The sequence below is a fragment of the Nylanderia fulva genome, unplaced genomic scaffold (assembly GCF_048542155.1).
Source record: "Nylanderia fulva isolate GAGA-0341 unplaced genomic scaffold, ASM4854215v1 Scaffold6, whole genome shotgun sequence".
Classification (NCBI taxonomy): Eukaryota; Metazoa; Arthropoda; class Insecta; order Hymenoptera; family Formicidae; genus Nylanderia; species Nylanderia fulva.
In genome coordinates this window covers 768,097-792,637 of record NW_028190698.1, presented here as the reverse complement: position 1 = coordinate 792,637, position 24,541 = coordinate 768,097, and the positions used below count along the sequence as shown (strand labels likewise).

Sequence of the window (24,541 nt, the reverse complement as noted above, 5' to 3'; positions counted from 1 at the left end):
GTTAAAGTTAAAAAAAAGTTAAAAAGTTAATAACTTAGCTTTTAACTTATTAGCTTATCAGTTATATAATTTACAATATGCATTAATTTTTAACTTCAACTATATAGTTATTTTTTACCTTAAACTTATAACTTTTTCCTAATAAGTTAGATTTTTTTATCTCTGAATATTTTTTATAAGTTATATATATATATATATATATATATATATATATATATATATATATATATATATCAGTGTAATTTTTAATATAAAATTTTCTTTGTATAGTTTAAAAACCATTAATTTTAATTTTTCAAAACCAATCGATCATTTTTAGATGCGTATATATGTTACATTATTTGTACGATAAGAATAAATAAATAAATTTCAAATTTTTGTTTTTAAATTATAGTATCACAATTTATTTTTATTTTTTAAGATATATATATATATATATATACATATATGTATATATTGTATAGTTATACAGAATTTTATATATTTCTATAGAATTTTATATTTGTTATAGGATTATATATAAAAAAATTTTTGACGGGATGTATAATTTTTATATTGAAATTATTTTACGACACTTATATTTGTGCTGCGTGTCAATTTATGTATAATTTATTTTTATAATTAATTTCATATATTAATACATAAATTCTCTTTCTATATATATAATATATTATTATCTTCTCTTTTTAAATAATTTTACTTTTTCCTCCTTTTATCTATAAAATATTAAACCCATTTAGTTTTATTAAAGTTACCCAGAAAGAGAGGAAAGTTTGTAATAATATTCTAACAATTCGCTATCTATTGTATGATGCAGTTTTGAATAAATTTTTCCTTGTATCCGGGATTACCCAATAAATTATGAATCATCAGATGTCATAATTTTTCTTTATTTAAATTCTTATGAATAATAGATAAGTACTATAATTGCATGATTATTCTAGTTATTATAATTTTATATGATTATTAGTATTATTATAATTTATTAAATTATTTATAGAAACAAATTAAATAAATAACTAGCAATATTAAAAAAGCATACTATTTATTAAACTAAAACATTAGAAAATGATATAATAATGTTCTTTTGCGTTGCTGTTGCATTGCAATTCTTGAGAATAATAATATTAATTATGGCAGAATCGCGTAAAAACATGATGTGCTCGCCCATCGATTTTTTTTCCTCGCTATAGTCACGTGTCGTGTCAAATTTAAGACTTGCGTAATCGCTTTTATAACACTCATTTGTATTTCTCCTGTCATTATCTTCTATACACAAGCGGAAAGAACTTTATCACGCGCGAATTCTTCTTCGTTTATTTTATTTTTACTGCTATCTTGTGCTCACATATACTTACATACATAATTTTCCTAATTTATGATACTATATATTCGATTATCGCTTTGTATCTTTTTTACTTTCCATATAATAAAATAAATAGTTAAAGTATACAAAATCTTGCGTTTTTCTTTTTTTTGTTATTATTATTATTTATTATATATATATCAAAAATATAGTGCAAAATTTTTTATCATTTTGTATCTCAAGAATGCGATCGATTAATATCATCAATTAATCGCGATATTTTTTTACGTGACAGAATAGTTAATCAAGATATCGTTTGCATTATATTGTTTATCACTACGTGACCACTTGTAATGTTCTAAAATAAAATTATCTATTGTCGAACAGAAAAGACATATATTGGAAAAACGGATGCGTTCTTCTCGAGTATCTAATCATGTCGTGATTGCAATGAAATTACTGTAGATATCAATTGACAAACGAGACATTTTATTTATCTCGTCATTGAACGTACACGTATTTTTTTAGTACGATATTATAGCATCTAAATGCCGCATTTCGATTTTATTTCTCATTAAACTATAATATATTACGGCTTTTATTTTTGTTTAATGATTACTTATATATTATAAGCTATTATTTTTTTATTGCTTTTGCAGCGAAGGCGCAATTGTTGAAGGATATTTTTTATAGAACATTTAGAACGGCAAAAAACACAATAACTTCAAAAATGATAAAATAATATATTTTATATATAAAATAAAAAACATTTACTTCCTTATAACAGAATTAAAATTCTTATCGACATTGATATGATCCCAGATAGCCACAGTAATTATTATGACATTATTTTAATGTCAAAATGCATCATTTGCCATCATAATGGTGTCATAATAATTACTGTGGCTATCTGGGATACTAATGAAAAAGATTGTACAATCTCTATATATCCTTTCGTGCGTCTATAATTGGAAATAAATATAATTACGCTATTAATCTAAATACGAGCTACTATACACATATATATCGTATTATTGCATATTTGAAGATTATGAGGAAAACAATATTAATTATTGCAATATTCTGGAATTACGACATTAACATAACGCTCGTGTAAGAGAAATGAAGGAAGGAACAGAAAATAATCAAATAGATGCGCATAAATATTTCACACACAATTTAACGCTGTTTTGTCTATGTTGATAAACTCGGGGATCTCCCAGGATCGTGTCACGTTCTCTCTTCACAAATCGAGACACGTATTTGTACATATACATGGCATTCCCGCCTTTTTAATTTCTTTTGTAAAGTCGCTGTCACCCGCGCATCAATGACGTAACTAGGAGAACACGGGCCCTGTTTGTTATAGATGCTTTTTTGAAATGCATATTAGAACTTTTACATTAGATATAAAATGTATATATAAGTATATATTAAACACGCACTTATTTATTTATTTTTCGCAAAATTAATAATGTTTATTAAATCAATCTTATGAATTTTTTAATCGTTTTAAATTCATCCTAAAAAATGTCTCGAATTGAGAATAATAACAATTTTATTGAATATTTTATATTTTATATATTTTTTTTATTATATTTATTATATATTTATATATTTTTTAAATATATTTTATTATATTTTTATACTATATTTTTTTAATTATATTTTATTATTTTGTAAAAATAAAAAAGGAGTAATGCTGTCAATATCGTCTGCTCCGAAATATTACTTACCTATAGCTACATCCCTGTCTCTTCCCCCTTCCTAGATTACTTGACCAACTTCACACTGTTCGCGCATTCGCGGCATTCTACATGATTCTACATTCTACTGTTGGCCGGTGATGCGTACGGATCTTACACGGTGTATGTGAGTGCGCGCCTGTGTTACGGCGTAACTATTTAGTTGCGACAGTCTCGCGAGTGATCTACGATTAATAGGTAAATGACATTAAATCACAATGTGACCTCTAGCTGCACAAAATCGCGATCTGTTGATTTTTGTATACCATTTATTGTCGTTCTTGAGATCGAAGTCAAAAATTTATTTTTTTTCGATCTAATAATTTTTGAAAAATCTGTTACAATCTAGAATAAATAATCTTCCTTTTCCGAGCCCACACTGCATCAGGATCACATGTCTTTGTTTAGTTATATCATTTTGATTATTTTTATAAATTTGTACAAGTGTAAATGGAAAGCTTTGACTTCATTTTAATAAATAATGAGATGTCTGTTTTTTTAGAGTATTGTTTCAATACATACAAAATGCAGCAAAATAGTTATGACATAAAATCTAGTGGCGATGTCACTGTCACAACAGTGCCTCATCAACGTATGCATGAATCAGAGGACAGAAAGGCCACTGAAAATACTTCTTTGTCTCCAAACAACAATCAAACCTACTTTGCTGATGAGAGGGTGCAAGTGCCAGAAACAGCAGGTGTAAGTTGACATTGTATTTTGTGTGGATTTATACACATTATTATTTAGAGCATACTGTTTGTTTTTTTTCCATAACACTTGCAAATTTAATATTGTCATTATTTGAAATTAGCTTTACAATTTTATGACTTTATCTCTTAACTTAAATTATAATTGGAAATTTTTTTACAGGGAGGATTTAGTTTTAGAAAATTATGGGCTTTTACGGGACCCGGTTTTTTAATGTCTATAGCTTATCTGGATCCTGGTAATATAGAATCAGATTTACAATCTGGAGTGGTAGCGAGATATAAGGTACATCTTGTTGATGAAGAATTATTAAAGTTAAATTGTTGCTTGCAGTGTTGTTTTATTTATTTCAATGTTATGCAAACGTTTGATTATTTTTTTACAATGATCCTTTTGCTTATATCTTCGCTTTCAGTTATTATGGGTGTTACTAAGCGCTACTATCTTAGGTCTTGTTATGCAAAGACTTAGTGCACGTCTTGGTGTAGTAACTGGTCTACATCTAGCAGAGATGTGTTACAGACAATACAAAAAAGTACCTAGATTAATTTTATGGATAATGATTGAAATAGCTATTATTGGTAGCGATATGCAAGAGGTGATAGGAACGGCTATTGCCCTTTATCTCTTATCTAATAAAATGTAAGTATTAGTAAATATTTATCTTCAATGCATACTTAAGCTAACAACATGTTGAAAACATTCTTGGGAAAGTTCTTGAGAGTATCTAGAACATTTAAAATATTGTGATTCACGTTATTAATCTTTCCAATGCTGGATACAATTAGTAGTTATTTAAGAATTTGAAAATTTTCTAACTATACGAAATATAAATATAAAAATAAATTATAATATACATGATACACGTATAATGTGTTTATAATGAAAATATTTTATAATATATTTACATAGTTATATATATTTATTTGCATGGTTGTTACTTTTATTTAATTATCATTTCTATTTTTTTCTTTTAAGTTTAAATAAGATTGTAGACAATTGTATATAAATATATAAAAAGTTTGTAATAAAAAAATAATAGATTATTGTGATTTTGTGAAATATTAATATGTAGAATATACTTCATAAAAATATAATTATTTTGATTTTTTCAGGATTCCTATATGGGGTGGTGTACTTATTACAGTAGTTGATACATTTACATTTTTATTCTTGGACAAATATGGCTTGCGGAAATTAGAACTTTTTTTTGGTTTACTCATTACCATCATGGGTGTTACCTTTGGTTACGAGGCATGAATCTATTTCTCAAATATTGTTATTAATTGCAAGATTCTAGTCTGACATTATATTAAACTGATTTTTTATTTTTTAGTACATCGTTTCCGAGCCTTCTCAAATAGATGTTATAACTGGTATGTTCGTTCCATGGTACAATGGGATGAATTACGATAACAAAGTGCTACTTCAAGCTGTAGGAATCGTCGGTGCAGTTATTATGCCGCATAATTTGTACCTTCACAGTGCCTTGGTCAAAGTAAGAGCAATAAATATTAAGAGTAAACACGATGATGTATGTATGTATATATACATGAAATATGTACATGATTTTTGTACTTTTTTTAGTCAAGAGATATCGATCGAAGACAACCCGCAAAGATTAGAGATGCCAATATGTATTACTTCATCGAAGCCTGTGTGGCATTGTTTGTTTCATTTATAATTAATGTGTTTGTAGTGGCTGTATTTGCTCATGATCTCTTTGACAAAACAAACAACGATGTTGTAAGCATAGTATAACGCAGTTATCAAAATTAAATATAAATAATTGTAGATAATAAACACACATACACTAATCGACTTAATTTCCGTTTTATTTTATAGTACGAAATTTGCGAGGCGAACAATTATACCATCGGTATGGAAACTTTTTCTGTAAGTAATTGTCTTTAATTAATAATGTTTATCTTTAAATAATAATATTTTTTTTATGACGTCCAAACGAATGAACATGTAAACAATTTTTTAAACATTTTGTTGCAAATTTCAGAAAAACAATGAAACGATAGATGCTGATCTTTACAAAGGAGGAGTCTTCCTCGGTTGTTCCTTTGGCGCGGTTGCAATGTACATATGGGCCGTTGGTATTTTGGCTGCTGGTCAATCTTCAACAATGACGGGCACTTATGCCGGGCAGTTTGCGATGGAAGGGTTCCTAAATCTGCAGTGGGCTCGTTGGAAACGAGTCCTCTTCACTCGAATGATTGCTATAGTTCCTACGTTCTTAGTAGCGTTCTTCGCCGATATGGATAATTTGAGCGGCATGAACGATATCTTGAACGCTATAATGAGCTTGCAATTACCATTTGCTACCTTACCTACGGTAGCCTTCACAAGTAGTGTTCAAATCATGGGTGAATTCCGAAATGGAATGTATGTATAATTATTTATTTGTGTGTTTCTTGTAATATTTTTATTACTGTTTCTTTTTGATGATCGCTATGTTATCTGTTGCAGAGTCAACAAGATTGTATCGACCGCATTGTCGGTTGTAGTAATAGCAATAAATATATATTTCGTAATACAAACTGTTCAAGAAGACCTGCCCCATAATTGGGCTATATTGCTAGGCATGTCTGTATATGCTATTTTATATCTTATGTTCTGTGCCTATTTGGCTATTCATATGGCTGTGAGCATGGGAGCAACTTCCCTCGGTAACCATTGGGTATGTATATATTTTCGCTTGTACATACTACTCATATATTTATTATGACATTTAAATTATGCCTTTTAGTTTAATCAAAATTTCTCAATATTTCATTCATGACTATATCTTTTCAAACTATTTTATTTTTTGGATAATTTACACTATAATTGTAGTATTCTTTATTAATTTATTTCTCAACGTTTCAGTTTGTTACTAAATATATTGGTACACCCGTGAGTCCTACACTCGGTCTATCGAATCCTGCTGTTTATGCCAGGTAAGAAAAATTTTAATGATATTTATTTGTTATAATTGTGACTAAATGCAATTTCACCAAGTAACACTTTTACATGTTTGTTCTCACAGTGAGATATTTTGATCGAAAAATTGTAAATATCAAAATGAAGAACTAATAATGGTTCTAGTTTATATTAATTACACAGAATGTTTATATAGTGCAATTGAATAATTTGGAGAAAACTGTTTGGTGGTGTACATGTATGTGTATATTTTGGTATATGGTATACGTTTCTATTATGTTGTGTGACTTAGTGTGAATTGTCTACTAAAGATCTTTTATATATAATCATTTATTTTGCTAAATGTGAGTTTATGCGAATAAATTATATTTTCATGTTATACATGAAATACATCTTAAAGCAATAAAAATGCGTTTTTAAAATTTAAAACTAAAAACATTAATCAAATGCTTAATTAAGTGCTTGGATATATGTATGTTTTCTAAAACCAAGGACTGATTGTAGAAAATATTATGGATATTGTGGAATGTAATGTTGCCAATGCAAAATTTGCTTTACAATGTAATTTTTGTATCGAATTAATACAATAGATGTTAAGCGATGAACCAGCTAATTTGTGACTCATCTTGCTTTTTGCACCTTTCTACCATTAACAATAATTAATTCTATCTTATCTGTACTAATGAGATTAAATTTCAATGTTCACATTCGGAAGCCTTTTGCACTAATGTTTGCATTTGTTTGGCCTGACAAACGAATCATAATTTGGTATGTTAAATCTTCTGAATTTGCAAAAAGGTATTTCTACTGTTCAAAGCCTATATCTTATTAACACGTATTTACTATAAAAGAATTTTTTCTAACAAATGCTTTTATTAAAAAATATCTTTTAAAATGAATACTTTAATTTTAAAATAATAAATAAAATAAAACTATTACAGTTACATTATTGTTTCTTACAAAGAAGATTTATTTGCAATAATTATTTAGATAAATGAACTTTAATGATTTCCGAACATAATTTATCATAATTATCGCTGTCAAAGCGATAATTATGATAAATTATCGCTAAATTATTAGCGATAATTTATCATAAATTAATTTACATATCGTTTTTAAGAGAAGATAAATAGATATAAAAAAGTGACTTGTATATATGCTCATGATTTAGAAAGAGTTTTTCATTCATAGTTTTCACAATACGTCGGAAACCTCGTTAAACATTTAATTGGAATCATGAAATTTAAATATGCGAGACAATATTGCAGCTCTTGTATTCTACAAACATGCGAATATAATGTGTTGGAAAAGTGCTTGTAACATCTCGTGACGTCAGCATGATGTCTTATGGTATGTGATCAATTATTATTAATATATTGCGTAAAAACAAATATATTATAATAAATGGTGCTTCACCATCGTGATACGCTTTATCTCCATTATGCAATGACAATTGTTACGTGAAATATCTTTGTCTTTTTACTGTCATTGATTTTTTTGTTTGGTTCCATTAATTGTTAATGCGTCTCTAAAAGAAACTCCTGTATGACGAGTGATTAACTGGAACTATTTTCGTTGCATGCAAAAATTTTTAACACACGAAAGTCTGAGCTTGAAACCTTGATTTGTCTCGTCATAAAGGTAAGGATGCTAGATTGAAATTTATATATTATTATCTTGATTCAACTTATTGTTAAATCTGCTCCAAGATACAATATAAAAATATCTCTTAAATGTTAAATATATTACAGAACAAATCCTGCATTCAGCATTCAAGAAGGTTTGGGTGACAGTTTTACATCAATACCAGAACAGTAATTTCATCATTATCATTAACGACGACCATATGTGCAATAAAATCACGTATAAGCAATAAACGTCAAAAATAATGTTATTAATTATAATGGATATAGAGAATTTTTACTGCCTTGAGAAATTATTAACATTCCGATATTAAAAAAAACAAAAAAACAGATTTTAAAAGGATATACAGTTTATCATTCATCAAGGGAAAACATTAGATAATAATTAGTATGTATTGAGACTAATAGCATATATCTGAATCTTATATATTTGACAATTTATTTTTTTATTCGAATAGTTTTGTTTTAATAATATATTTCATAAGTTTTTGATAGATTTGTATAAAAATGTTAAGTTTGTTGCAAAATATCTATTAAAATTTTGTCTTTATATAAAATATATACAATAATTTAATTAATTTTGATGCGCAATTAATTATATGTAATATGTCAAATATTGTAAATATTACTTTATATTATTTTCAATTAATTTTTATTGATTATGCACACATAAATATATATATAAAAGAATATTAACTTATATAAATAATACCTGCAATCTTTTCAGTACAATGCATAATAAGTTTATTATCGACTACACCATCATACTATTTATATATTGTAATAAAGTATCACAAAAATACTTAGAGATAAAATACGTACATATATCTTCTCTTTTATTTTTATATAGTATTCTAAAATAATTCTAGTCGCATCTTTTATAAGATGATCGATTTTAAAACAGGAACATGTTCTACATATCATAAATCGCAACATGTATTTGCAATATTTCAATTAATATTATATATAAAAATAAAAAAGATGTATTCTTACAAATATACTGCGTCCTAATTTGATTGATCATTGTTACCGCATTTCTATTTAATCATTGATTTTCTGCAACTAAATGTTTCTTTGTAGGCAGTGTTATACATTAGATTTTTACACAAAAATGCTATTATATGCAGAAGAAACTTGTAAGTATTCAAGCTCGATACACTATGACTAGACAATCATTGCAATATCACATGTATCGTAAGAGTTAGCAGTAACAATAATTACACAGTCATTCTATGAAATAAAAAGTTTTTATTTCTTTTCATAAATTTTTGCTGTAAAATTTGTCTATTGCATATTGCATTCTGCAATATGTTGAATTAATTATATTAAGTGTTTATTGTATATTCATATAATTTGAAGTTCAATGATATAACGCGATATTACAAATATACGCATTATTTCTCTTTATAAAAGTACCTGATTATTTGTCTTTTTCAAATCTTAAAATAATTATAAAATTTGGATATATATTTATCCATTTATCTATTCAAATTTAATATTTCTTAAATAATAAAGTATAAATCATTATTATCTTGAGGGTCAGACTTGATTTTTCTTTCAAATTGTTAATATATAAAAAACAATTTGAGCAAATCAAAATTCTCAGAAATGTCGCAGATATTAATCTTTTCATAAAAATAAATTAAAGTTTAAAATACTTATGATACAAGCAATAATAATCGATGTTAATTATGCAACAAGTATATAATACATTTATCACAATAATTCACTTAATAATAAAATGTAGTTTCATTTAAAAAATTAATAGTTGCTTCTCGCAGTAAATGTATAATAAAAGTGGCATCAAATCTTATCGTTGATGATAAAAGATTTCTTTAAAAATATAAAATAGTTATAAAAATGCTACTTAGTAATTTAAATCGTTTTATGTATCTAATAGCTCATCCCGTATCTCGAGATCGCAAAAAGATTTATCTTGCCTAAGTTTGTAGCCATTAATAATCAATGATTAACATTTTTAAATGTTTTGCCATATTTTTTTTAAATTCAATATTTGTTATATGGCATCATTATAATCGTTATATGTCAAACGAAAATAATACTGTCTATGTTCTTTTTTATGATGCCAATATATAAAACTTATTATTAATAGAACCAATAAAACTAGCATTAATATAGATGACGCCAGAATCACTGAAACAAAGAGTTCGCATTTGTTATAAGATTATCAATATTTATGCATATACATGCATTGTATAGAGCAAATCATAAATATTCCATAGATAAGTCTAATAATTACCAATAACGTCGCTAGAATTTACGTCCTCCCAACCAACTAAACATTCTCTATCCCAGTTTTCAGGTACAACGTTTCTCGTCAAGTTAATAAATTCATCTAAAGGGCATAATGTAATACAGCCTGGTAATGTCATAAGTAATGGTTCCGCAGTAGTATTTTTATAAGAAATCTATGAATAAAGAAAAATATATAAGATATATAAGATATATAATTACTTTTATACTTATTGATAATTGCACTTAAATTATATAATTGCATTTTTTAATTTTAATTTTGTATGATTAAAAAAAAATTAATACCGTTACAAAATACTGATTTCTAGAGTTTGTCCTTAATTCTATAAGAACCACAGCAGCGTAAGGTGGACAGTGAGGTTCAAATAAATTCAAAGTCATTAACAAATTTGCTATAGTCTCATCATGAGCACTATACATCCATATCTTCCTGTCAGGTTTTAAAGTATTTTGTACTTTTTGAACCATGTGATTTATTATTTCTCCAAGTAATGGACCTAACAATGTATATTCAAAGTTAAGTAATGTACAATATAATTAAGAAAAACAGATAACAAATAGTATATATTGAAACAACAGTATAAAAATAATAATAATTTTAATAATGTACAAATACGAATATAAATAATTATTAATAATAATTAGTAGTTTCTCATACCTGACTTTAATCTTTGAAGTACTTTGTTATAGGTTTCTATCATGAAACTAAGTATAGTGAGAGGTTTCATCTTCTCTGGAAACACTGATCGTGTCCATTGAGGTAGAGTTTTATTGTATAAAGTCTGAAAAAAATAAATATACATATTATATATATCATATTTTATTACATTCTCAGTTAAATAAATTATATTCGTTATGATTAAAAGTCTTACAACTGAGCATATATAACATACCTCAATATATAAAATATCATATAAATGTTCAAGTTCTTTTAACGAATGTATTTTATCTCCAGTATGCTCAGTTAAATAAGCATAAAGTTGTGCATTCTCTTTATTCACGTGTTCTATTTCCGGTGATGATAAGACTTTATCTACTTCATAATTATATCGTGGACAGTTTTTAGTTGCGTGCAAAACGTAATCCTCCTTGCTTGGAATGGTGTGCACAGGTATCGGCATCCATTTGATATCATCCCAGATCTGATTCTTTATTGGCGGATAAAGTCCTGCCAGATTAGCTTCCGCTGACATTAGTGTACGATCTATATCCGTACTCTGAATGTAAATATCGTAAGGTGTATAAATGTTGCTTAAAAAGTGAGAATATCGTTTCCTCAGCCAGCGTCCAAGGAGTAAGTGTTGATGTTTCCCAAGCTATATTTATGAAATAATTGTTAGAAATTAGTAAAAAATAAAGTGAAAAGAATTTCAAATGTACAATAAGAAAAATAATTTTAATTTGTTTAGTATATATTTTTATACTTTTATTATATATTACAATTATTTCTTTTTTACAGTTTTTTTTATTATTATTTAATCTTTATTATATTTTATTTATTACAGTTTTATTTTTTATCTTTTATTTTTCCTATAAAATGCCAATGATTAGAAAAACTGTGCTAAAACAAATCTTAGAGAATTATATTTCATGGAGAAATATATTTATGATTAAATAAGACAATTGGTGGAAAAAATATTTGTAAAATATGTTTTTTTATATATACCCAGCAAACACCAAGTAACAATTATATAACTGTTAGTTATAATTATATAACTAAAAGATTGTTAGTTATAATGTGTTATATCGCATTTACATTGTGGGAAAATTACAAGTGGGAAATTATAAGTTATATAATTGTTACTTGTGGTGTTTGCTGGGTAAAGCTCATTGTAATTATCTGTACTTATATTTGTTAACTGTAACTATGATTGTAATTTATTTTTACTTACATTTGTCAATTGTCCATATGGAACTGGCCAGGATGTTTCATTATAAGGATCATTTTTGTAATGCCCAATAGGAGTTCTATCTCCATGTCGGTACAACTGTAAGCAAGATCAAACATATTGTAGGTAGATAAAATATATAAATTATTTATTTTCAATATCAAGACAAAAATAAGGAAAAATTGTAATATATTCATATGAAAATATTATATACAATAACTTGTAAATATTCAAATATAGTGAAAAATATACTATTATAGAATATTATTACATAATATTATTATTATTGCAAAATAATATTGCACACAAAGTATCCGCATAATACTATAATATTATAAAATAATACGTATTGCAGAATAAAAATCAATCTTCGAGCTATAATGAATAATATACTATCGTAGAATATTATTATATAATATTAATTAATATTATTGCAAAATAAAAATCAATTTTCGACAATAAATAATGTTTAAGTGTAAAAAACAAAAAAAAATATTTCGAGCTTGACAATGAAAATACACGATAAAATCTCACTCACAATACTTGCGAAAACGATGGTGCCCAAATCGAGATCATTTGTGCTGGAACAGCTGGCGGCAAAAATACTCGCGATTACGAGAAATACTCCGATGTTCATTGTCGAGAGAATTGAATTCGGGCGAGCAGCCTCACGCGTGACGTAATGGGGTTCGGAAGTAGCGAGATCCTTGCGGCAGGACTTCCGCCAGAATTCACGAATGGCTATAAATACGCTTACGTGACCGTGAATATATAATACATTCTCGCGACGAGCCAACTGACGGCCACTGACACTGACGGCCGTGCTTATACGGCACACATGTGCACACACATGCGCAACTCTGATACCTTTATCGCACGCAAATAATAGAGTATGCACATTTTACGCGCTTCGTGTACGAAATGCGTAAAAGCATCGCCGTCCCTCGTCCCTATCATCCTCGCACGAGAGACGCCACGACTGCGACCTATATGTGCAGGAACCACAAGCACTGCACTCTGCAGTCTTTGTCTTCTCCCTGTATCTTATATATGTCCTATATAGAATCGCACTGCATGTACATCGCATTAAACAGATTCAGTTTAAAAATAGATATATATGCATGTAAAATACATTTCAGATGATTCTAAATATTTTCAGCATGCTAGCATTCTCTGAATGAATTTTAAACTTTTATTTTCTAATTTTTTAAAATTATATTTTTGGAACAATGTAATAAATCTATAATATATATATATATATATATATATATATATATATATATATATATATATATATATATTATAAATAATCAAAATGATGCATTTTGACATCAAAATGATGTCATAATAATTACTGTGGCTGTCTGGGTATATATAAAGGATATATAAAATATAAAAATAAGAAATTAATTTTGTTTGAAAAATAATAATTATACAAAATTATCAAAGATTATATATTATGTGAATTAATTTAAATACTTTTAAAAATGTATCCAAAATCATGTTTTTATATCTTCAAACATAAAAAAATATCACATGATGCACTTTATATGTATGTACAACCCATGACTTGCTACTTAAAGCAATCCTTTAGTTATACTTTCTATACTTATTCTACTTTCTCTCTCCAAAGAAAAATGCGACAAACGTTCTCACTATATCAACAATAATAAAACAAAGAAGTTTATCTATAGAATAATTTTTCTCACAAGAAAATAATCGCGGATGCAAAATTTGGCTAATAATAATTAAAAACTTGTATATTTGTTCATATTGCACATATGTACATAATATCCACCGCAATCATTTGATACGTATAAATGTTCTTTGATCATAAAAGTATTCATTAATAATAATGTTGTGGCCGTAACGCCGATATACATTTAAAAAACCCCATTTTTCTTAAACATCCATATTACATTAAAAATACATATATATTAATAACTATAATATATATATATATATAACTATATGCTTACATGTACAAAAGGATTTGCTTTCTTTGCATATATTACAATTTATGAATATACAACTATTTATATAATACAATTCACCTTAGAAACCATTGAACTATAACTTTAAACTTTTTTTTTTATTTTAGGATGCAGCGGAAGTTGCCTACTTCTTTCTAAAGTATAAACATTAAAAAGCAGACTAAACACAAAAGAGTAAGAATATATTACTTCTATGTATCTTATCTGCATATTTTTTGAATAGTAATAATTATACAAAATGTGAAGATTATTATATATTATATGAATTAATTTAAATTTAAATATATATAATACATATAAAATAAGAAATATATTTTTTTTGTATTACATCATAAAAATGTAATGTCAACAAGTTCAGCTATTAAATTTTATTTTAATAGAATGTTAATTTCTTATTTAGCATAACTGCAGATAAAAATGACTTTTGAGTAAAACTTTTGCTGAAGATTAATCGATTATTGAGCAGAGAATTAATCTATCTGTGTAAGAGAAAATCTGCAACTTCCGAAACAGGTCGCATATGCAAAAATATATAGAGACTGATCTAGTCAAGTTTTATCACAATTCACGTTTACTAATGTAATCGTAGATTGCATTAGAACAGCGCTCTTCACCTCTATAAGAAATATAAAATTAAAAAGTATGTACGTTTACAACCGAACATTAGATTAAATTCGAATAATGGAAATAGGTTGTCAGCTGTATATGAATAACAGCCGTAGCATCACAGTCTTCGTTGGCGATACCGTTGCGTAAAGTTGATTAACAGATGAGCGACGAATGGCCATAAAATTAGTAAGGCGAACAAACGCGGCGAACATTCCTGCAAAGGCCACCATCTTGCGTATGTACGTCTAACAGTGTTTTCCTAAAAAGAAAAAAAAATATCGATATCAACATATTTTTTAATAAAAACTAACTAAAATAAAATAAGATAAAAATAATAAAACAAGAAATTAAATATAATTTTTTATTCTATTAGTTGAGATTATATAATATTACTTGTTTCTTTTATTGAAATTATAAATATTCTTTTCAGATCAAGTTACGTACTGTTTGTGGTGCCATTGCTTGCAAAGCTTGTCCTTCTAAGCTTCGTACTCTAGCTGTTATTCGATCCAGATCTCTCTGCAAATGCTGCATAGTTGTCGCAATTTGATTCAAAAACTCAGTATTGATTTTACCATCGTCTTTTTTCGTTCTCTGTCTACCTCGCTCTCGCTGACTCTCCTGTATCGTCTCCACATGACCATTAACGTATCCATTAGTCAATTCGGTGGTCTCTTTTATAACATTCTCTGTACTTGAATTATCAATGCCATTATTATTTGCTGCAATTTGTACCTTTTGAGGAGCAGCAGCGGATTTAGATGCATCTTTTTGCATTCTTTCTGGTGCTGACTGCAATAAAATCGAATTATTTGTAAGAAAAACAGTGGCTAATACGACGTAATATAATAATGTGAATAATGTTTAATGTCATACCTCAACAGTATCTATAAATTCTTCTTCCTCGCCATCAGTGTCTTGTGGCAACGGACTTGCAGTGCGACTGCTGGTCGGACTGGTTTCTAAACTACTTGTTATGTGCCGAGAAGTGCTGCAAACTCTATGAGGTGACGTTTCTCTGGATGCTGATAAAATAACAAAAGCAACTTTAGCGATAAAGACTTGTAGAAAAGAAAATTTCTAGATTGTATTACATCGAGTCAAAGAATGGAACAAATATTTATTATAATAATGATTTAATATGACTTACAAGATAATATAGTAAGGCACTCTTATTGAAATAGTCTATCACTTAATAAAGATCTGATCTTTTTATCTCTAATCTTTATATTTAGTTAACATATTTATCAATATATTAGCTTTATTCCCTTACTCCATTTCATTCAAACTACAATATTGTTCATAATGATATGATCCTTTATTTATTGTGAGCATGTATTGTTGCTTAGCAAATTGTTGCTAGGTGTATTAACATTCGGACAAGAAAATAATAAACATTTATGTATTGTCACAGAAAAGAGAAAACAAACCTAATGGCGAACCAGACAATGGTGATCCTGGTTGAGAGCGTATACGTTCCAATACTGGTCCCACGAGTAATTCCAAATCTTCGGCTGGTACACTTTCATAAAACGAGTCCAAACTGCCAAGGAACGTTGCCACATTATCCGTGTAAGACATGGTTTCGACAATCTGCAATGTAATGTTCTTGTTTAATATATTCTTCATCTTGCATTAGTTTCATTAAATTGGATTCAAAATGTATATTTACTCTTGTCAATTCCTCCACATAATTGTTCATGGCTTCTAGACGACTCATGTTACCAAGACGAGTCCACGCATCCCATTTCGCCTTCTTGACTACCTCCCAAAATGCAGGTTTTGATTGTTGGCAAGGCCCCTCAGTTGCTTGTTTGTAGTATGAATAAAAACGCAGCATAATCTCGTGGCTAGGTTGGTACGCTCCTGGAATATTATATTATTTATCAGTATTTATGTATCACAGGTATAATAAAATAAAAAAATAAAATATTTGTGCTAGAATTCATGTCCTTTTAAAGTTATTATTAATTATTGTCAAATTAAATATTTTCATTATTTTGAAAATATTGCAAGGGATGTTTTGAATATTTTAAAACATTTTGCAGTATTCAAATATGTGTTGTAAGAATAAATAGATTATTTCAATCAAGATTTATTTTCAAGATGATATGGATAACAGATACAATGATGTGTGATTCTTTTATCTTCTATCCTTGACCTTTAATCAGAGTTGAGAATATTTTCTTAAACAAGATACAGTAGAATATAAATTGTTATATAGTAATCTTCGTATAAATGTTGAACAGTATTAAAGAGTAAAGTGTTCAGTATTAGTGATTATAAAACATAAATAGTTTTTGTTTTCTAATTCTAACACAACATTAATAATTTTATAAATATTAATGCAGCAAGAAAGTTATTAAAGTAATTGTTATGAAAGCTGATCATTATCCATAGGAAGGTATCATTAAGACAGAAATATCCATTAATTCAAATGTCTTATGTTTTTATAGAATCATTTTTTGCAAAAGATGCATGTTATATACTTTATATAACTGTACTATATACATATTACATGTTTTTTTGTGTATTTGTTCGATATGAGTTCATAGTACAAGAATATTAAGAGATTGCACATAGAAGTTTTTGTTTTTAATGAATACTTGTTAATATAATAGTCAAACATAATTAAAGGATTTGTTAATGGAGTTGCATAATTGCTGGTGGAATACAAGTCAATTATTGCAATCAGTGAAGAGGAAAATTCTAGTTTTGACCACCAAGCATGGTTCAGCTAGTCTTGCACTGTTAGAAAGTAAAGTGGGGAGTAATACAGTCACTTAGAGAGCTATATGAAGTGGCTGGAAAGTGTATACACGCAATATTCAACATCAAGGCCAAACAGCAATGAAATGCATATACACTTAAGTAATAGTAAGAATGTGTATGCATTTGAATAATATTAAATGTCTCTTATCGAGCCAATTACATATAATTTTGACACATCATTATTTGTATTTTGACCATTATATTTGTGCATAAATTGCTAATTATATAAAACGTAATTTTTTAAATAAAAAGAGAGAAAATTATTTTCACAAAAGATTTGATCTTAGCTAGATTTTTCTTTTTACAAACTAAAAAAAGTAAACGGTGCAAAAAGTAATTATACAATATAATTATAATTATTTATAAAAATCTCTGTAAGACTCTACTCTTACATTTCACATTTATTACGTCTATGCGCAAATTAAAGAGATCGACGGATTTCCTTGTCGAACGACAGCGAAGTAAAATTGTTTCCGCGTAATTATCAAAGACGAAGTATAATCGTGACGAAAGTGAGTTTCTAATGTGAAGTAAACCGGGAGTTCTCGCAATTGTTCAAGGATCGCGATCGGGAAGTTTTCTTCCGCATCGGATATATGCGCATCGCGCAAAAAAATTAAACAAAAAACCTGCGGGAGAATTGAACTTTTCATATTGCTTTCGACGCCGCAAGTGAGAAATTGCATTCACTTTCTTCTGAATGACGTGATTCGCGATCTCGCTAAAATTTCTCTGCGCGATAGCGTGCGGGCAACGGCACATGCAAAAATCTCTTTCTCCATGCAGTTAAGAGAAACTATAATTTAATGGGAGAATTAAAAATCCGGAAAAATTATTACAAAACATGCGCATATTATATTACTACTCAATATACTTTATGTAACGAACACAGCTTCGCTTTGTCATAAATTTTCTTCGTTTTTTTCAGACAAGGAAGTTCAAGAGAATTGAATTGATTCGTGTAATTTTTATATATATTTCGACGAGGTTAATTTTTCAACTATAGCTATTACAAAAGTGCGGAAGAAAGACCTTGTACCACTTGCCACCTTCGCGCATTATCATGAATAAATAATATAAAACGCCCGTGTCTATCGGCGACACTCAGCCGTGAGGTCTGGACTTTAACCAGCGCGCAGTAAAGCGTGCACGCCCGAAGGGAGAGAAGCGAGAAAGGAAAAGGAATCGGCTCGAGCCGACAAGTGCGAAGTGCTAAAAAGCGAGAACACATTTATCGCTCGCATTTGCATACGCAAAGTTTCTCGTCTATATATACACTATCTCCTTGAGGAAAGATTTACCATTTTTCGGCAGGTTCCTGATGACGTTCACGGCGGCGTTAAACTTCTCCTCCGTCGACATATTTTCTCCTGAATGTTGAACGGCAGAGAAAAAGCTGCGATATTTTGATTCCTCCCTGTTCCTCTTGCTCGAGATACGCGGTATCACTTAATTTGCGCGATACCCTCTCGATAAGCGGGTCGAGATATAAGGCGGTATCCTCTCCTCGCAGTGTGAAGGATAAAAAAAAAAAAGCACTCCGAGATGGACCGCACTTGTCCGACGACGATTGGCGACTGCTGCCGCTGCGTGCTGTTGCTGCTGCCCTGTTGCGGCGTCGACGACTCGTCCTCTCCGTCAGGAGTCCGACTCGACTTCTCGCTCAGTCCGAACTGGGGAAAGACTACCGGAGCAGTCGCTGTCGTTCACCGCCGATCATTTGGATCACGCGATGGCCGCATCGATAATGACGCCAGACGATGACTGGCCATACCGACCATGATTGACAGATCATTACCGGAGACGCTAGGCCGATTGATGATTGGCGATCGCCTGCAGCACTGCCGAGCGAACCTCGCGCGCATGCGCGCGGGAACATCTGACATCTGACGTTGACGCTCGGGTTCACGTTCGCGAGAAATCTGCAGTGCAGATTTAATAAAATTTAATATAAATATAAATAAATAAATAAATATATATATATATATATATACAATATAATATAAATATAATATATAAATAAAAATAATATATAATATAAATATAAATAAAAATGTATATAAAAAATATACCCAGCAAACACCAATATATAATTGTTACATTGCTATAATAAAACGGAATATAACAGGTAATATAACGTGTACGTTACATGTAACATCTATGTTAGTTGTAATTTCTCACTCATAGATGTAACATTTTAATATAACATATATTACATTGTAGTTATATTGTAATTATATACCAATAGCACATTGATGTATTGATAAGTCAGTGCTATCTTGGGATATAATGACAATACTATAACTACAATGTAATATATGTAATATTAAAAATGTTATATCTATGAGTGGGAAATTACAACTAACATATACGTTACATGTAACATGCTTAAGTATATAACATTTATATATTGTGTTTGCTGGGTACATATATAAATGTAATATATATATATATACCTGTATATATATATATATATATATATATATATATATTTCTATAAAATGATAGGTTAAAATTTTAATTACTAAGTCTATATAAATGCTTACATTAATTTTTTTCTTCATAAAATGTTCAGCTTGATAACTGTGTATATTATATATTGCACACACAATATTTTTCTTTGTACTTATTCTTGAATATAATAAATGTAAATATAGTAAAATATTTAAATAAAAAGCTGTTCTATAATTTATTAATGCACATAAATGCATAATGCATTTACATATATATGCATTAATAACGGATTAATTAAAATTAAAAAATTATACACAATAATAATTTTATTAAAGCGATTAAATTTGGCATTGAGTATATTACAATGTAATAATTACATCATTTATTATTAGATTTGTACATGAAACGTGTGTGTATGTCCACAGACACACGCACACACCACGCACGCGCGCGCGCACACACACACACACACATACACATATATATATATATATATATTGCGACCACTTTCCCATTATTAAATTTTTACAGCTCAATTTTTTATTGCTATATATAAACTGGTTTAACAACTTATACAGGTTTTCCACAATTATGCAATATATAAAATATTGCGTAAATATTGAAACGAGATTTAAATCGTTGAATTGAAAAGCCAGAGCATATACAGAAAAAATATATATATATATATATATTTTTTTTTTTTTTTACTTTTGTGAAATAAGTTTAATGATTACTGGATTTTATATAATATACTTACAGGTTATTATTTTATACATAAATCTGTTTTTTGAATCGAGCAGATTTCTCAACTATATTATTTATAAGATATTATTATTACCTATAATTATTATTAAACGATGAGATTAAAAAAAATTAAAATATGCTTACTTGTTATTAAACATGGCGGAACTTGAGTATGTTCTTGAAATCGCCAGACAAATGCTGTCCAATTTCTATTATTGTTCGTTTTATCTGCACATCTACACTTTGTACACTTTTTTGGCCTATAGAAGATGTGTTGCATGTGGTATATATGTATGTAATGTATGGTTTATGGAGGTGGTTTATGCCGACAAGAGTACAAACAGATGTATAATTTCAAAATACAAAATAAGCAAAGGAAAAAAGTAGTAACAAACGGACAAACCAGAGATTACATTACAGATATAGCAGATATAAATACAGTGTAAGTTCATCTCTCTTTGTCAAATATATTTTGAAGATTTTATTTCTTTCAAGTAACTCAATATTGTATATATTTCATATATATATATATATATATATATATATATATATATATACACACATATTTTTTTATATAAACATATGTTTTGTATGATGTGTATTTGTTACTTCACAGGTTTAACTGTTAAATACTTAAAGATGACTTCATTCGGTCGTGGACGTGGATGGTCTTCGTTAAATAAAGAACAGACTCTGCGTAGACCAGGAGACACAGCTTATACTAATACTGTTAAGGATATAATAGATAAAGTAGCTACCTATGACACACGTGAATGCATCTCGCCACAGCTGATTCAGGAAATTATAGACTTGCTAATCGGCACAATCAACAAAGACAATTTAAAGTATTACAGATTTTCCTCAGTTTTTCAGAAGAAATTATTTTATCATTTTTTTTTACACAAATTGCAAATTTCAGGGATACATGCGATAGTCTGTGGAAGCAAGCTATACTTTATGACTCACTTACTATAAAAATAGCAGTGATATTCAGCGATTATAAGGTTGCAATGATAGAAGATAGCAATAAGGAAATTGTACGAAGCCGTTTCTTACGTTTCCTACAAGATAATTATATGTGTGAGTATTGGATGGAAAATTTGTTTACTTATTCAGGGTTATATATTTATTATACATTTATATTGTCTTAGCTAGGGAAAAAAGTAAAACAGACGATAAGAAGACATTTGCGAATATAGTCTTACTTCATGCAGAAGTTTATTATCGCATGAGATTAAGTGATGGAAGTAGATTGAATATATTGGCTGAACCATTAATTCAATATTTGGAAGATCTATTGCAAGACAATGGTATAGAAAATATTTACTTCATCATGATACAGGTGAAATTTTAGATGTGTACACACATACATATACTATATATACAAGAAAACGAATTCTTGTTTATTTACCAAAATGTGACATTATAATCTATGAAATTTTATTTTTAGATTCTTAAATCGGGTAAAGATTTTTATGCAGTATGTCCGAGTCGATTAGAGAACTTAATATTAATAATTAGACAAATGTTGGTGAAAGAAAACAGTTACATTTCTCAGTATCGTGCAATGTTATTGTTAATCATAGAGTTAGTCAATAACAATTATGAAATCAAGGATGAACTAAAACAGTTTTATATCTCAAACATCAAGACTATTTCCTTTGAATATCCATTTTCTCAAAAAGAAGTAAGAGTAGAGACAAAAATTGAAACTGGTAATAGTATCTTATTAAATACTAAATAACTTATGTGTGTGAATAATATTTTTATTATTATGATTTTTAATATGCATGGTAACATGTTATTCTTTAAATGACAATTATATTAATAATACTTTTTGGGCAAATAAATTTTTTATTTTATATTATTTATCTTTTGTGTATTTTTTTGTCCATTAATTTAATATTTTTTTGTATTTAACTTTGATATTTAAATGATAATTTTTATGTGATAGTAAAAATGTGATAGTAAAATATTCTTGTTTTTTTTTATTTGAATAATATATTGAAATAAAATAAACATAACAAAAAATTTTTTAGATACGAAATGTCGAGAATATAATAAGCAACGAATTAAAGAAATAACAGAAATAGTAGAAAATAATGTGTCTGAAGGCAGTTATTCAAAAAATCCTAATATTCCAAGAGCAATACGTGGATCAGGTGCACTAGATACATTAAGAAAAGGTGATAATATTAATACAAAACTTAATTCATTAAAAATATCACCAAGGCAAAAGAACAACAAGGGCTGGGATCATGATGATAGGTTTCACAAAGATTACGAATAATACATGCATTGAACAGGTAAATATTTATTCTAGTTTTAGTATACACAATGACAAAATGGATTTTATTGATTAAGTGTTTATAAACATTTGTAAAAGTGAGTAAAATTTATTTTATATTGCAGTTTTATTAACTGGTGCAAAACCTAAGTACAGTTACAAGATTTTACAAAAATATGAGTGCTATGGACATAATATGTTACATATATTGACATAGTTGCATGAAAAAACCTGGGTTAATTTTTCAGCTGATGGAAATAGTCCCATTAATACTTTGATATCAAAAAATTGTAAAAATAATCTAAATGTGATATGCAGAAAGTGTTTTTTTTTACGACAAGAATTTTTATTTTAAAATATAAATTCTTTTTTAATCAAGTTGGCAAGTTTCAATTTTACATTATAGTCGATTATATAAAATTGCTCTGCATTATTAGCTCTCATTTTTGTCTCACATCTGCTCTTAAACTCTTTTTATAGAATAATTCCTGGAAGATTAACAAGTTTTTAGAAGAGAAACTTTGGTTAAAAGATGAGAAACTTATGATGATGAAACTATATTATTATTGTAATGTAAGTTTTTAATGTAAAAGATTTAACTCAGTTGTGTTGATATGTGGGTAAAAATATGCAAATATGATGCTTTATATTTTATGCAAGATTTAATTTTCTAAGAAAACACATTTAATAACATAAGTTTTATAAATTTAAAAATTTGTATATCATATACATTTTGGACAATATCTGCATCTGAATTTTTGATGTATTATTTACTAGAGAAAAAGTTTATCCCCAGTAATTAAACAATTTTTTTTGTTACTTTTGATACATGTATACTATATAAGAATTAATATATGTATATGAAATATATTATCATAGATATAAAATTGTCACAAAATCCAGGAACATAGAGTTAATTTTACAAGATTAACTATATATAATAAAAGTATCTTTTTTTTTTATAATTATATTCAAGATTGTACAATTTATAAGTACAAATCGACAAATAAATAATATGGAATACTAATACATTGTATATTACATGTACAAACTAGCTGTAAGTCAACTATTTCCTATTTGAATTTTTTGATTTATTCATTATTGTATATTTTTATTATTATTATCTTCTATTTTTATTATTTATTCAAAAAACAAAAAGAAGTCAAATATCTTTATATATAT

General features: G+C 27.8%; 4 protein-coding genes across 10 annotated transcripts; 2 read left to right on the top strand and 2 right to left on the bottom strand.

The window, feature by feature from the left end:
• The first annotated feature begins 3,077 nt into the window (after window positions 1-3,077).
• Mvl (solute carrier family member malvolio) lies at window positions 3,078-9,352 on the top strand. Of its 5 annotated transcripts, none has more exons than XR_014925897.1 (13): window positions 3,078-3,249; window positions 3,554-3,753; window positions 3,925-4,047; window positions 4,178-4,404; window positions 4,878-5,016; window positions 5,099-5,260; window positions 5,350-5,508; window positions 5,608-5,658; window positions 5,774-6,156; window positions 6,241-6,451; window positions 6,640-6,710; window positions 7,885-8,043; window positions 8,299-8,334. XR_014925897.1 is itself a non-coding variant. In XM_085487770.1 (13 exons), exons 2-12 carry the CDS (start codon window positions 3,577-3,579, stop codon window positions 8,315-8,317), a joined length of 1,722 nt encoding a protein of 573 aa, XP_085343896.1. In that variant the 5' UTR covers window positions 3,078-3,249; window positions 3,554-3,576; the 3' UTR covers window positions 8,318-8,334; window positions 8,445-8,591. The 5 variants fall into 5 exon arrangements, 4 of the variants coding, with proteins under 4 accessions (XP_085343896.1, XP_085343895.1, XP_085343897.1 ...); XM_085487770.1 differs by lacking the exon at window positions 7,885-8,043 and adding an exon at window positions 8,445-8,591; XM_085487769.1 differs by having other exon boundaries at window positions 7,885-8,334.
• Window positions 9,001-13,525, bottom strand: LOC114944496 (prostatic acid phosphatase). The gene is made up of 7 exons (XM_029320413.2): window positions 13,038-13,525; window positions 12,503-12,598; window positions 11,504-11,926; window positions 11,269-11,392; window positions 10,896-11,107; window positions 10,597-10,765; window positions 9,001-10,490 (listed from the first exon to the last, which is right to left on the bottom strand). Exons 1-7 carry the CDS (start codon window positions 13,134-13,136, stop codon window positions 10,354-10,356), a joined length of 1,260 nt encoding a protein of 419 aa, XP_029176246.1. The 5' UTR covers window positions 13,137-13,525; the 3' UTR covers window positions 9,001-10,353.
• Window positions 13,526-14,232: 707 nt separating this feature from the next.
• LOC114944492 (acyl-CoA-binding domain-containing protein 5-B) lies at window positions 14,233-19,695 on the bottom strand. Its single transcript, XM_029320410.2, has 6 exons — window positions 19,176-19,695; window positions 16,775-16,968; window positions 16,533-16,695; window positions 15,979-16,127; window positions 15,547-15,894; window positions 14,233-15,361 (listed from the first exon to the last, which is right to left on the bottom strand). The coding sequence occupies exons 1-6, from the start codon at window positions 19,234-19,236 to the stop codon at window positions 15,218-15,220; spliced, it is 1,059 nt and encodes a 352-aa protein (XP_029176243.1). The 5' UTR covers window positions 19,237-19,695; the 3' UTR covers window positions 14,233-15,217.
• A 1,646-nt stretch (window positions 19,696-21,341) lies between these two features.
• On the top strand, window positions 21,342-24,013 carry LOC114944491 (uncharacterized). Of its 3 annotated transcripts, XR_014925900.1 has the most exons (8): window positions 21,342-21,514; window positions 21,689-21,917; window positions 21,992-22,152; window positions 22,224-22,414; window positions 22,523-22,787; window positions 23,112-23,378; window positions 23,485-23,741; window positions 23,840-24,013. XR_014925900.1 is itself a non-coding variant. In XM_029320409.2 (7 exons), exons 2-6 carry the CDS (start codon window positions 21,712-21,714, stop codon window positions 23,360-23,362), a joined length of 1,074 nt encoding a protein of 357 aa, XP_029176242.1. In that variant the 5' UTR covers window positions 21,342-21,514; window positions 21,689-21,711; the 3' UTR covers window positions 23,363-23,378; window positions 23,485-24,013. The 3 variants fall into 3 exon arrangements, 2 of the variants coding, with proteins under 2 accessions (XP_029176242.1, XP_085343904.1); XM_029320409.2 differs by having other exon boundaries at window positions 23,485-24,013; XM_085487778.1 differs by lacking the exon at window positions 21,342-21,514 and adding an exon at window positions 21,524-21,566 and having other exon boundaries at window positions 23,485-24,013.
• Window positions 24,014-24,541: the final 528 nt, after the last annotated feature.